The 14917-nt window shown below is 43.8% G+C and overlaps 1 protein-coding gene across 6 annotated transcripts in view; it reads left to right on the plus strand.

Moving 5' to 3' along the window:
- LOC100409061 (UDP-glucuronic acid decarboxylase 1) overlaps positions 1-5485 on the plus strand; it is a 101420-nt gene extending 95935 nt beyond the window's left edge. For all 6 annotated transcript variants that reach the window (XM_078348401.1, XM_054244671.2, XM_054244672.2 and 3 more), the window contains 3 exons: positions 171-228; positions 2044-2147; positions 4639-5485. In XM_078348401.1, coding sequence (XP_078204527.1) covers positions 171-228; positions 2044-2147; positions 4639-4770 — 294 coding nt within the window. In that variant the 3' untranslated portion in view covers positions 4771-5485. The remainder of the gene's footprint in view (positions 1-170; positions 229-2043; positions 2148-4638) is intronic.
- Positions 5486-14917: the final 9432 nt, after the last annotated feature.

Raw genomic sequence — 14917 nt, forward strand, 5'->3', positions numbered from 1 at the left:
AGTAACTGGCATCTTGGAAGTAGAGTATCTGCTGGCACACGGAGCTCGGCTGAAGCAGTGCAGGGAGGTGAGACTTGGCCAGCAGACATCTCTGCAGACAGGCATGTGGTCTGCGTGGCGGGTCACTGCTTTTGTCATGATGCTTATAACCAAAACCATTTCTTCCTTAGGGGAACCCAGAAGAACACACAATCCTAGAATTTGCTCAGTTAATTAAAAACCTTGTTGGTAAGTAGGATAAATCACTTCTTGAGTGGAATTGTCTGTGCCTGCCCTATCTGTTGATAATACCTTAACTAGAAAGTGGGTAATTAATCCAAGCTAATTGAATTGGATCAAAGCAGAACTTTTTATCAGGAACACTTAAGTGTTTTCTAATTTTTTAAGTAATGGAAAGATAAGGGAGGGCCAGACTGGTTTTATTCACAGTTTTCATTGTAGGTTTGCATGGAGTGGGAGGGAGGAAGAGATTTGTTCCAGTATTTGAGGCATGATTGTGTTAGATCATCCTACACAGGTGACAGCTGTTGGATTTCCAAATTGGTCATGCATGTTAAGCATAGAATTACAGACAGCACGAGGCAGCAACCACCAGCTGTGTGCTTTAGGCAAGTTTGAAATTCTGTTTGCAGTTCTGGCCATCCTGGCTGCCAGCCACTGGGGCAGTGTAGCATTGGAAGCACCCCATCAAGGTGGACTCGTAGGCCATGAGAAGGTCAGGTCTTCCAGACCAGCCCTGGATTGCAGACATAGAGTGGATGAGCCCTTGGCCTCATCCTGGCGCTCTGAGGCGTCAGGCGCTTGGAGGATGTCTGTTGTCTGGGGTTGATCCAGAAATTGGAGTGATGACACATCCTGACTGGACTGGAGGGCTAGGCTAGGGAGGAACATTGTCAACAGTGTGTCCTGAGGTGACCATTCAGACCCCACTTGGCTGGGTTAATTCCTGGCATCAGGCTGCCCTTACTGGCATTGGTCTAATAACTCTGATGGCTGGAATCTTCTCGTTGCTTGTGGCAGTAGAGGTGGTAGCTACTGCCAACCACCTCTATCCTACTTCCAAACGTAGCCTTCAGCATCTGTGGCTCCCATAGCCACTTCGATGCTGCACTTTCCATCTTCTCCATCCTGAATCTGTGTTCCTCCCGTGTGAGGAAGGGGCAGGCTCAGCTCACAGTTCTGTGAGAGCTACTCCTTACACCCTCACTGCCCAGAGTGAAGCGCTTGGGCCAGCGTGGCAGCATCATCAGGACATGTGTTAGAAATTCATACTCTCACACCCTAGCCCAGTCTCCCACATCAGGGTCTGCATGTTGACAGGCTCTTCAGGTTATCTATGCATGCTGACGCATGAGAAACTCATTTGAAACCTAAGCGGGGGTGCAGCTTCTCTGCTGTACTTCTGTGTGTAGCTTTGTGACAGCATCCAGAACCATCTATGGTGGTGATTGACTGCAGAGTCTGTGATGTGGCCTCAGTGATAGGGAGGCAGGGAAAGCCTCCACAGGCTTTCTTCTGCCAATCTGGCACACAGTCACAGGTGACATTCCAAGGATGCAGAATAGGCCAGGCTTTGCCGTCCTCCGAGAGGTCCCTTTAGCTGGGTGGCTGCACATCTTGGGTCTCGGGCTGTCTAGGCTTCGGGCACCCAGGTGTGGCCTACTTGGGGCATCCACCTCAGGGACAGCCCCATAATATGTTTGTGGTCTCACACTGGGGTCGTTCTTTGCGGGGACGTCTGCACTTGTTACCTGGTGTGGGTGGGCTGCCTGGGAGTGGCACTCAGGTACAGTTACTGCCTGGGGCGGTAACTCAGGCCTGTTGAGGTAGAGTAACGTACCCCCCCACCAAGCAGTTGCAGGAGTGCTCCTGTACTTGCACGTGGGAGAGTCCCTCAGGAGCTCCAGGGCTTCTTGGGAGCTGCATTTCCACTGCCTGCCCCCTATTCACGTGGCAGATGGGTTTGACTTTGATGTGGATGGTAAGGCCATGCTTCCCTGTTCTTTGTGCTTCTCTTACCTTTTTATTCTTTAAACATCTCAGGTAGCGGAAGTGAAATTCAGTTTCTCTCTGAAGCCCAGGATGACCCACAGAAAAGAAAACCAGACATCAAAAAAGCGAAGCTAATGCTGGGGTGGGAGCCCGTGGTAAGTGTTGGGAGTTAATGCTGTCTCATGGGGAGGGGCGTCCCGTGTACCATGTCTGCTGTCCTGTAGGCACTGACCATTGTCAGGTAGTTCCCGGGAAGCAAGGCGGGCTTGGCATCCTGGCAGATAGAGGACTTTCTCCAAGTGGTAAATAGCTTCTCCTGTATCAGGAAGCTCAGAGAATGTTACCTGGGAAGCAGCTGGAAGCCCCTGCTCTGGGCTCTGGTTTTGTAAAATCTCTGTCACACACATTCTTACACTCTCTCATACACATGCATTGTCATACAAACACTCATACACACACAGTCTCTCTCATACTCACACAGTCATACACACTGTCATACAAACACTTAGGCATATATGCTCATTTTCACACATACACATTCACACTATCATACACATTCTCACATTCATACACGTATACACAAACTCACACACACACATTCACACATACATTGCTGCTCCCATATACATACACACACTCACACATATACAGCCGACTCCGTGAACATTGTGCCGAGGGCACTGGCAGCGCATGCCCACAACCCTGCGTAGCCCCGGCTGCCTGCCTCTTGAGTGTGTGGGGCCAAGTCAGGGGCGAGTGGTTCACATCAGCCCTGCAGTAGAGCCCCTGGCTGGAAGTGTGTGAGACTAAAGGGTGTGGAGGAAGGGAAACTGCTTGCCTTCCTTCCTGTTGTGGTAGACTAAGACTCTGGCCTGGCCTGTGCAGGGGCGGGGCTGCTTCACTCTCCCTGGGGCTGAGCCTGAACTTCACCTGCCTCTGCTCTGCACCTGCCGTGCCCTTCTTGCCTCAGGTGACTGTATGCTCCTCCCTGCTGGAGAATGCTCACCCCCAGGGCTGTCTGTGTGCTTTAAAGACCAGCTGTGTAGGGAGGTTGGCTGGGCCGGCCGCATCTACAGAAGCAAGCCCACCTCATTTACTGTCTGCTCTGCCTGGCCATTCCGTCTCTGCCCACCCTCATGCGTACCTCTGAAACTTAGGCTCCCCTTAGGCACAACGTGTGTCCCTGTGTACAGCAGGAGGCCGGTGGCTGTCAAGCCTGACACACACTGGGTGTTCAACAAATGTAGGAGCATCTTGGCATGACTGGTGGGTTGTGGCACAGTCAGAGAGGCAGGGATGTAGTGGAGAGCTCACTTTACCTTTAAGAAATGTGCATAATAAGAGCTGAGTAGGATCCTCAAATATTGAACTTTAAAAGGACATGAGAATTCCAGCCTGATCCTTATTTTATTCTGTGATGTACAAGTCTAAGTGATCTGCCAAAAAGCCACAGAAATTTGTTGAATGAAATTAAAATACAGTTAGACCCAGACTTCACAAAATCTAATAATCACAAGCTGTGTAAAACAAGTTATAGCAGCATAGGTAGTTTCTTGTTTTTTGAAGCTTTGTAGGGGGCTCTTGGTCCCTTTGTAAGGAGAACCTATATTTTAAACAAAATACTTTTTGAAGAGTTAAATGTGCATTCACTATGTATTAACTATTGCTTTTTATGTGAGGTGTGTGTATGCTCACTATCTTTATTTTTCTGGAATTTTGGCGTACAATATTCTAACATTCTTATAATGTGAGCCATCTACCACTGGTTTCTCTTCTAGTAGTAGTTTTAATTTATAATACATTTTGAGGGATATGATCCAAAGAACCTTACAGGCTTTCTCCATGTTAATTGTCCCAAGTGTGTGTTTAACAGCTTGTTGAGATATAATTGGCATACTGCAAACTGCCCATATTTAGAACATACAGTTTGATAAGTTTTCGTCTGTTTTGACACTTTTGAAATCATCGCCACAGTCAAGGTGACAGACAGACCTCCCCCAGCGTTTCCCAGCACCCCTTGGCAGTGCCTCCCTTCACCTTTGCCCTGTCTGCTCTTAGCAGTTGATCTGACTTGTTTCCTGTTGGCTGCAAGGCAGCTCCCGATGAAGGTTGCTTTTTGTGGTGTGAACTGTGGTGGGTCCCCTCTCAGACTCAGCCTCTTAGGATGGTGGGGGTGCAAGTGGGCCATGATCCGCTGGGCAGTGGAAAGGGTTGATGTCACGTGGGAGAATCAGGCATGTTGATCAGATGCAGATCACCTTCCCAAAGCATCTTTCCTCCACTCCAAGGTGGATTTCTTATGAAAGAATGGGGCACATGGGCATTATCCGAAAAACAATCTTGGTAGTTGATTCAAACTGGAGTAGACATTGTACCAGCAAGAGATAGTTGAGGTCTTCTGTGGGGTGCTTACTTTACATCAGTTAGAGTCACCCTTGATAAGTCATAGAGCACATTCTGAAAGCAGCCCTGAAAGACCTCTGGCCTCTCTCGATGGGTGGTGATGCTGGATTCTGTCACAACCAAAACGTGGTTCTGTGAGTGTTCCTCTGAAGGAGACCTGACTGGCTACAAGTTGGCACTTCCTTCCTGTGATGCCCTTCTGTCAGCATGACCTTGTCTCTTTCTCGCCTTCCCTTTAAACAGGTCCCGCTGGAGGAAGGTTTAAACAAAGCAATTCACTACTTCCGTAAAGAACTCGAGTACCAGGCAAATAATCAGTACATCCCCAAACCAAAGCCTGCCAGAATAAAGAAAGGACGGACTCGCCACAACTGAACTCCTCACTTCCAGGACACAAGACTACCGTTGTACACTTGATGGGATGTATTTCTGGCTTTTTTTGTTGTTGTTTAAAGAAAGACTTTAACAGGTGTCGTGAAGAACAAACTGGAATTTCATTCTGAAGCTTGCTTTAATGAAATGGATGTGCCTAAAAGCTCCCCTCAGAAAACTGCAGATTTTGCCTTGCACTTTTTGACTCTCTCTTTTTATGTAAAATAGCGTAGATGCATCTCTGCGTATTTTCAAGTTTTTTATCTTGCTGTGAGAGCATATGTTGTGACTGTCGTTGACAGTTTTATTTACTGGTTTCTTTGTGAAGCTGAAAAGGAACATTAAACGGGACGAAAAATGGTGATTTTATTTATAAAAGTGGGTACTTAATAAATGAGTCATTATACTACGCATAAAGAGAAATCCCAGCAGTATTGTCAGGCAGGTGGTGCACCGGCATTGATTTTAGGGCAGATAAAAGAATCCTGTTTGAGAGCTTTATGTTTCTCTTTTAATTCAGAGTTTTTTCAAGGTCTACTTTTTAGTTGCAAACTTGACTTTGACATATTTCTGTTGGTTATTATGATCAAGGATATTTGAAATCACTACTGTGTTGTGCTGCGTATTTGGGGAAGGTGGGGAGGTGGGGGGGACAAAGTTAACATATTCTTGGTTAACCATGGTTAAATATGCTATTTTAATAAAATATTGAAACTCACCAGTCATGGACTTTCAGTTTTAAAGGTTTGTATAGGACTTGTTGGATTTCTAAGGAAAATATTGGGGAATTTTATTTAAAACAAATTCTGAAAACATCCAGGTTTGTGCACTATGTAATTTGTTATGTGGCTATTGAAAACATTTTTTTTTTTTTTAATTTTTTATAGGATTTTAGGTTTTGGGGTACATGAGCAGAGCATGGAAGACAGTTGCGTAGGTACACACATGGCAGTGTGCTTTGCTTTCCTTTTCCCCTTCACCCACCTTTGGCATTTCTCCCCAGTCTATCCCTCCCCACCTCCCCCTCCCACTGGCCCTCCCCTTTTCCCCCCTATAGACCCCAGTGTTTAGTACTCCCCTTTCTGTGTCCATGTGTTCTCATTTTTCATCACTCGCCTATGAGTGAGAATATGCAGTGTTTCACTTTCTGTTCTTGTGTCAGTTTGCTGAGAATGATGTTCCCCAGATTCATCCATGTCCCTACAAATGACACAAACTCATCATTTCTGATTGCTGCATAATATTCCATGGTGTATATGTGCCACATTTTTCCAATCCAGTCTATTATCAGTGGGCATTTGGGTTGATTCCAGGTCTTTGCTATTGTAAACAGTGCTGCAATGAACATTCGTGTACATGTGTCCTTATAGTAGAACGATTTATAGTCTTTTGGATATATACCCAGTAATGGGATTGCTGGGTCAAATGGAATTTCTATTTCTAAGGCCTTGAGGAATCGCCACACTGTCTTCCACAATGGTTGAACTAATTTACACTCCCACCAACAGTGTAAAAGTGTTCCTTTTTCTCCACATCCTCTCCAGCATCTATTGTCTCCAGATTTTTTAATGATCGCTATTCTAACGGGCGTGAGATGGTATCTCAATGTGGTTTTGATTTGCATCTCTCTGATGACCAGTGACGATGAGCATTTTTTCATATGATTGTTGGCCTCATATATGTCTTCTTTTCGTAAAGTGTCTGTTCATATCCTTTGCCCACTTTTGAATAGGGTTGTTTGTTTTTTTCCTGTAAATCTGTTTGAGTTCTTTGTAAATTCTGGATATCAGCCCTTTGTCAGATGGGTAGACTGCAAAAATTTTTTCCCATTCTGTTGGTTGCCGATCCACTCTAGTGACTGTTTCTTTTGCCGTGCAGAAGCTGTGGAGTTTCATTAGGTCCCATTTGTCTATTTTGGCTTTTGTTGCCAATGCTTTTGGTGTTTTGTTCATGAAGTCCTTGCCTACTCCTATGTCCTGGATAGTTTTGCCTAGATTTCCTTCTAGGGTTTTTATGGTGCCAGGTCTTATGTTTCAGTCTTGAATCCATCTGGAGTTAATTTTAGTGTAAGGTGTCAGGAAGGGGTCCAGTTTCTCCTTTCTGCACATGGCTAGCCAGTTTTCCCAACACCATTTGTTAAACAGGGAATCCTTTCCCCATTGCTTGTTTTTGTCAGGTTTATCAAAGATTGTATAGTTGCAGATATGTTGTGTTGCCTCCGATGCCTCTGTTCTGTTCCATTGGTCTATATCTCTGTTTTGGTACCAGTACCATGCTGTTTTGATTACTGTAGCCTTGTAGTATAGTTTGAAATCCGGTAGTGTGATGCCCCCCGCTGTGTTCTTTTTGCTTAGAATTGACTTGGCTATGCGGGCTCTCTTTTGGTTCCATATGAAGTTCATGGTGGTTTTTTCCAGTTCTGTGAAGAAAGTCAATGGTAGCTTGATGGGGATAGCGTTGATTCTGTAAATTACTTTGGGCAGTATAGCCATTTTCACGATATAAATTCTTCCTAACCATGAACATGGAATGTTTCTCCATCTGTTTGTGTCCTCTCTGATTTCGTTGAGCAGTGGTTTGTAGTTCTCCTTGAAGAGGTCCCTTACGTTCCTTGTGAGTTGTATTCCAAGGTATTTTATTCTTTTTGTAGCAATAGTGAATGGCGGTTCGTTCTTGATTTGGCTTTCTTTAAGTCTGTTATCGGTGTAGACGAATGCTTGTGATTTTTGCACATTGATTTTATATCCTGAGACTTTGCTGAAGTTGCTTATCAGTTTTAGGAGTTTTTGGGCTGAGGCGATGGGGTCTTCTAGGTATACTATCATGTCGTCTGCAAATAGAGACAATTTGGCTTCCACCTTTCCTATTTGAATACCCTTTATTTCTTTTTCTTGCCTGATTGCTCTGGCTAGGACTTCCAGTACTATATTGAATAGGAGTGGTGAAAGAGGGCATCCTTGTCTAGTGCCAGATTTCAAAGGGAATGCTTCCAGTTTTTGCCCATTCAGTATGATATTGGCTGTTGGTTTGTCATAAATAGCTTTTATTACTTTGAGATACGTTCCATTGATACCGAGTTTATTGAGGGTTTTTAGCATAAAGGGCTGTTGAATTTTGTCAAATGCCTTCTCTGCGTCAATTGAGATAATCATGTGGTTTTTGTTTTTGGTTCTGTTTATGTGGTGAATTACGTTTATAGACTTGCGTATGTTGAACCAGCCTTGCATCCCCAGGATGAATCCTACTTGATCATGATGAATAAGTTTTTTGATTTGCTGTTGCAATCGGCTTGCCAATATTTTATTGAAGATTTTTGCATCTATGTTCATCATGGATATTGGCCTGAAGTTTTCTTTTCTTGTTGGGTCTCTGCCGGGTTTTGGTATCAGAATGATGTTGGTCTCGTAAAATGATTTGGGAAGGCTTCCCTCTTTTTGGATTGTTTGAAATAGTTTTAGTAGGAATAGTACCAGCTCCTCTTTGTGTGTCTGGTAGAATTTGGCTGTGAACCCGTCTGGACCTGGGCTTTTTTTGAGTGGTAGGCTCTTAATTGCTGCCTCGACTTCTGACCTTGTTATTGGTCTATTCATAGTTTCAGCTTCCTCCTGGTTTAGGCTTGGGAGGACACAGGAGTCCAGGAATTTATCCATTTCTTCCAGGTTTACTAGTTTATGTGCACAGAGTTGTTTGTAATATTCTCTGATGATGGTTTGAATTTCTGTGGAATCTGTGGTGATTTCCCCTTTATGATTTTTTATTGCATCTATTTGGTTGTTCTCTCTTTTATTTTTAATCAATCTGGCTAGTGGTCTGTCTATTTTGTTGATCTTTTCAAAAAACCAGCTCTTGGATTTATTAATTTTTTGAAGGGTTTTTTGTGTCTCAATCTCCTTCAGTTCAGCTCTGATCTTAGTTATTTCTTGTCTTCTGCTGGGTTTTGAGTTTTTTTGATCTTGCTTCTCTAGCTCTTTCAATGTTGACGATAGGGTGTCAATTTTGGATCTCTCCATTCTCCTCATATGGGCACTTATTGCTATATACTTTCCTCTAGAGACTGCTTTAAATGTGTCCCAGATGTTCTGGCATGTTGTGTCTTCGTTCTCATTGGTTTCGAAGAACTTCTTTATTTCTGTCTTCATTTCATTGTTTACCCAGTCAACATTCAAGAGCCAGTTTTTCAGTTTCCATGAAGCTGTGTGGTTCTGGGTTGGTTTCTGTCTTCTGAGTTCTAACTTGATTGCACTATGGTCTGAGAGGCTGTTTGTTATGATTTCAGTTGTTTTGCATTTGTTGAGGAGTGCTTTACTTCCAATTATGTGGTCAATTTTAGAGTAGGTGTGATGTGGTGCTGAGAAGAATGTGTATTCTGTGGATTTGGGGTGGAGAGTTCTGTAAATGTCTATCAGGTTTGCTTGCTCCAGGTCTGAGTTCAAGCCCTGGATATCCTTGTTGATTTTCTGTCTTGTTGATCTGTCTAATATTGACAGTGGAGTGTTAAAGTCTCCCACTATTATTGTGTGGGAGTCTAAGTCTCTTTGTAAGTCATTAAGAACTTGCCTTATGTATCTGGGTGCTCCTGCATTGGGTCCATATATGTTCAGGATCGTTAGCTCTTCTTGTTGTGTCGATCCTTTTACCATTATGTAATGGCCTTCTTTGTCTCTTTTGATCTTTGTTGCTTTAAAGTCTATTTTATCAGAGATGAGAATTGCAACTCCTGCTTCTTTTTGCTCTCCATTTGCTTGCTAAATCTTCCTCCATCCCTTTATTTTGAGCCTTTGTGTATCCTTGCATGTGAGATGGGTTTCCTGGATACAGCACACTGAAGGGTTTTGGCTTTTTATCCAATTTGCCAGTCTGTGTCTTTTGATTGGTGCATTTAGTCCATTTACATTAGGGTTAATATTGTTATGTGTGAATTTGATACTGCCATTTTGATGCTAACTGGCTGTTTTGCCTGTTAGTTGATGTAGGTTCTTCATTATGTTGATGTTCTTTAGCATTTAGTGTGATTTTGGAATGGCAGGTACTGGTTGTTCCTTTCTATGTGTAGTGCCTCTTTTAGGAGCTCTTGTAAAGCAGGCCTGGTGGTGAAAAAATCTCTGAGTACTTGCTTGTTCGCAAAGGATTTTATTTTTCCTTCACTTCTGAAGCTCAGTTTGGCTGGATATGAAATTCTGGGTTGAAAGTTCTTTTCTTTAAGAATGTTGAATATTGGCCCCCACTCTCTTCTGGCTTTTAGTGTTTTTGCCGAGAGATCTGCTGTGAGTCTGATGGGCTTCCCTTTGTGGGTGACCCGACCTTTCTCTCTGGCTGCCCTTAGTATTTTCTCCTTTATTTCAACCTTGTTGAATCTGACGATTATGTGCCTTGGGGTTGCTCTTCTTGCGGAATATCTTTGTGGTGTTCTCTGTATTTCCTGCATTTGAGTGTTGGCCTGTCTTGGTAGGTGGGGGAAATTTTCCTGGATGATGTCCTGAAGAGTATTTTCCAGCTTGGATTCATTCTCTTCGTCCCCTTCTGGTACACCTATCAAACGTAGGTTAGGTCTTTTCACATAGTCCCACATTTCTTGGAGACTTTGTTCATTCCTTTTTGCACTTTTTTCTCTAATCTTGGTTTCTCGTTTAATTTCATTGAGTTGGTCTTCGACTTCAGATATTCTTTCTTCTGCTTGGTCAATTCGGCTGTTGAAACTTGTGCATGCTTCGCGAAGTTTTCGTATTGTGTTTTTCAGCTCCTTTAATTCATTCATATTCCTCTCTAAGTTATACATTCTTGTTATCATTTCCTCATATCTTTTTTCAAGTTCCTTAGTTTCTTTGCATTGATTTAATACATGTTCTTTTAGCTCACAAAAGTTTCTCATTATCCACCTTCTGAAGTCTAATTCCGTCATTTCATCACAGTCATTCTCCGTCCAGCTTTGTTCCCTTGCTGGTGAGGAGTTTTGGTCCTTTCTAGGAGGCGAGGTGTTCTGGTTTCGGGTGTTTTCCTCCTTTTTTCGCTGGTTTCTTCCCATCTTTGTGGATTTATCCGCTTTTCGTCTGCGTAGTTGCTGACTTTTCGATTGGGTCTCTGAGTGGACACCCAGATTGTTGATGATGAAGTATTTCTGTTACTTGGTTTTCCTTCTACCAGTCTAGCTCCTTCGCTGTACGACTGCTGAGGTCTGCTCCAGGCCCTGCTTATCTGGGGTGCACCTCTAGCAGCTGTGGCACAGCGAGGGATGCTACCAGTTTCTTTTTCTGCTATCTTTGTCCCAGGATGATGACTGCCAAATGTCATTCTTTTGGATATAGAGGGGTCAGGGAGCTGCTTGAGGAGACAGACTGTACTTAATAGGAGCTCAATTGCTGAGCTGTGAGCTCTGTTGTTCATTCAGGGCTGTTAGGCTGCTATGTTTGATTCTGCTGCAACAGAGCTCATTAAAAAAACCCTTTTTTTCTCAAATGCTCTTTGTTGGGGGGTTCGGGCTTTATATTTGGATGTCCTTTGAGGTGTCCTGCCCAGCTAGGAGGCAGACTAGCCACTGTTTGCCTGCCGAGGCTCCGCCCTGCTGTTGTGAGGTTCGCCCTGTTGCTGCAGGCTCTGCTGTTCTGCTGTCGTCTCCGCCACGCCCTGTGGTGGAGTCTCTCTGTTGTAGCGGGTTGCCTCGGCAATGGCAGGCTGCGTCAGCAGTGGCGTGTATCTCAGTAGGGACGGGTTGCCTCGGTAATGGTGGACGCCCCTCCCCCACAGAGTGTCTCTGACGGTCTGCTTGGGATTGTTTGAAATTTCGGTTTTGTTCGTCCCACTGGGCTATCCCAAATGCTCTGTCCCTGCAATCCCCTGGGTTGGCCCACTGTCCAAGTCTCGTTCAGTCTCAAGTCCAGCCCTCTCAAGTCTCAGGTTGCCGGTTCAACAGGGCACCTGGACAAGCGCGCCCTGTGGGGAGTGCTGGGTAGGGCTGGCCACCGCCACCCCGGCTGCCGGCTTCGCCAGGCAGAGGTACTGCCTGGCATCCCTCGTCTCCTTTATACTTGGGAATTTCCCCGTTCTGTGGGCAACAAAGATCATTCTGGAAATGCAGCTCCGACTCACCTCTCCGTGGATTCAACGAGAGCTCCAATCCTGGGTTGTTCTCACAGTGCCATCTTGAGTCCTCTCCTGAAAACATTTTTATGCTACTTGGGCTGAGTGTATGTATACAGTATTAACTGCCATGTGATGTTTTCAGATCTTAGCCAGCGTTAGAATCATTTTTGTGTCCTTCTTTGACAACATAGAGGGAGAAAAAGAGATGCACATTGTCTTCTCTGGAGAGATTTGTGAACTAGGCTTCTTGAGTGAAAACTTTTGAGAGCTTTTGTTTTCAGTAAGAACCCTTTCAAGGTTTAGTGCTAGCATTTTGTTTTTCTTCTTAATAAGTGGGAAGGACAATGCAATACGTTTAAGTTCCACATTTTCCAAGTAGATTGGCTCTGCCTGAGAGCAGCACAAACCTGAGCAGGCACTGAGAAGATAAAGGTTTCTAAGTATCAGATGAGAGATCCTAAGATACCTGACCAGTGTAAGCTAGATTTGCTTGTCCTTCGTGGTTGTGAATCCCCACCTTGGGATTCTTCTTATTTAGACATATTTTTGGAATCATAATCTCGGGCAGGGCATAAGATGATGTGGTTTTGTTTCTTTGTCATGCTAAATTCTCCAGAAGATTCTGGACCTAGGGCTAGTGCTAGATTGGATGTGGTGTGAGAAAGAGAAATCAAAGATAGTTTCTTATTTATAATTTTAATTATTTTGACCAGAAGTAAGTGATATGCCATTTACTGAGATAGGATGAACAGAGCTGGGAAGCTTATTTTGGAACTGCTAATGGTGGCCAAGGTGTCAAAGAAGGAGTGTAGACTGGGAAAGCTGGGAATCTTGGGGGGCTAGGCTGTGCCGTGCAATTTGGGAGAACCTAAAGACTCCAGGGTCCAGAATTCTCTTTCCTTGTTACTTGCTAGTTAGTATACGGAATTCTTTCATGGGATTCATTCTTTTGATTTTCTTCCCTGCGATTTTCATAAAATATTTTCAGAGGAGGGAGGGGGAAGGGAAAGAGGCGTTACATCTAATTCACCCTAAAGAAAGAAGTAATGTGTCAAGGATATAGTGTAAGGTTAATTCCCATGAATGTCTTGGGAAGATCAGGAAGTGGAGTTGAGGGGCCTGGAAAAGGATGAATGGGTAGACAGAGCATGGTTACTGTGGTCTGAATGTTTGTTTTCCCCCCATAATTCATGAGTTAAAACCTAATTCCCAATGCAATAGCATTAAGAGGTGGGGTGTTTAAGAGGATTAGGACACGAGGGCAGAGCCCTTTAGTGCCTACAAAAGGGGCCCAAGGGAGCTTTTTTGCATTTTCCGCCATGTAAGGACACAGCAAGAACGTGCCATCTATGAGGAACAGGCCCTCACCAGACACTAAATCTGCCAGTACCTACATTCTGGACTTACCAGCTTCCAGAATTGTCAGCAATAAATATCTGTTGTTTATAAATTGCTTTATAATCTGAAGTATTTTGTTACAGCAGCCTGAACGGTCTAACACAGTGGTGCTCCTGCATCTCAGGATTGGCTCCCGGTTGAGGCGTCACTGCTATTGCTTGCCGGGATGAGACTGGTACAACTGCTCTTATGAACTTCAGTGACAGTCATAGTGGGCTAAAAGCAAGGTGCAAATTAGAGAGTGAATACACTGGATTTCCACTACACCCTCTTAAATACTGAGCCCAGCCCACTGGCTCAGGTAGACTCTTGACTTGTGGCATTGCCTCTGCTCCAGCCCTGACAGCGTTTCTGATGACAGCTCTGGCGCTGCCTGGGCCACAGTTCTGGTTCATGGTTCTTGGTTATGTGACTTTGTTTTCAACCCAAAAGGTGTATTGAGTGAAATGCTGGTCTGGTGGTAACTGTGAAGCTATAGTTTGGTATCTTAAGACTGGGAAATCTAGAACATCCTCAGCAGTTTTCTAAGGCAGAAGAGTTGTGAGTTTTAGCATTTCAGTTTGTCTGTTTAAAGTGATTTGTTTATGCAGATTTTCTCAGCGGTTGGTTGTTACCTTTGATAGGAAATTGAAAGGTTATATTACTCTGAGAACTGATGCCACAGTATCTGGGTTGTAGTGCACTGTGCTTCAGAGATAGCAGCAACACTTGGTTCTAATCACCAGGGTTAACCCACATGTTTTCTCCGTATTAAAAATCCCTGCCTGATTGTGTGCTGCTTGTACCTTGGCCACTTTGGAGAACAAGAATCATTTTTATCTACAGCTGTGTTGTGGGAAGGAGAAAAGTAAAGATGTTATTATCAAGAACATCACTGTTTTTAAAAAGTCTTGTTATTTTGGTGCTGCCGAATTTTAAAGAGAAATCCTAGCAGTATTGTATGTATCTTATATACATTTTACTTGAACTTAAATTAATGTGATATGGTATAGAATTTCAGGATGTAAGAGTCAATATAGGGGCTCTACCATGTCCTAATGAGGGAAGGTCAGTTTTTCAATAAAGATAAAGAAAAATGCAAGGAAGAGATTACCATTTTTAGAATATGGAATAGACGTACTTTCCCCCATCTTCCTATTAAGTACAATAAAAAATTCAGGATGTTATAAAACAAGCATAAGATGCTAAAAGTAGATAGAAAAAAATAGATCAGCCAGGGACCTCAGGACCTGAGGAAGAAATGCAGTGCTGGTATGGGCTGAACCATGTTGCCTTATAATTTATGTTGACATCTTAACCCACAGGACCTCAGAATGTAACTGGAGATTAGGTCTCTGAAGGTGATTGCGTTAAAAGAAGGTTTTTAGGGTAAGCCCTAATCCAGTCTGACTGCTGTTTGTATAAGAAAAGGATATTTAGACACCAGAGGTATGCATGCACAGAGAGACCATGTGAGAACACAGCAAGAAAACAGCCAGTCTCCTAGCCCACAAGAGAGGCTGCCGGAGAAACCAAACCTGTCGACACCTATTGATCTTGGACTTCGAGCTTCCAGAACTGTGAGAAAAAGGAATTTCTGTTGTTTAAGCCACCACTATCTGGTATTTTGTCACGGCACTCCTAGTGAGTTCCCTGGGTTTTCTTTTTGCCTTCTATACACCAGCCTTGGAGCTGA

The sequence above is a fragment of the Callithrix jacchus genome, chromosome 14 (genome assembly GCF_049354715.1).
Source record: "Callithrix jacchus isolate 240 chromosome 14, calJac240_pri, whole genome shotgun sequence".
Classification (NCBI taxonomy): domain Eukaryota; kingdom Metazoa; phylum Chordata; class Mammalia; order Primates; family Cebidae; genus Callithrix; species Callithrix jacchus.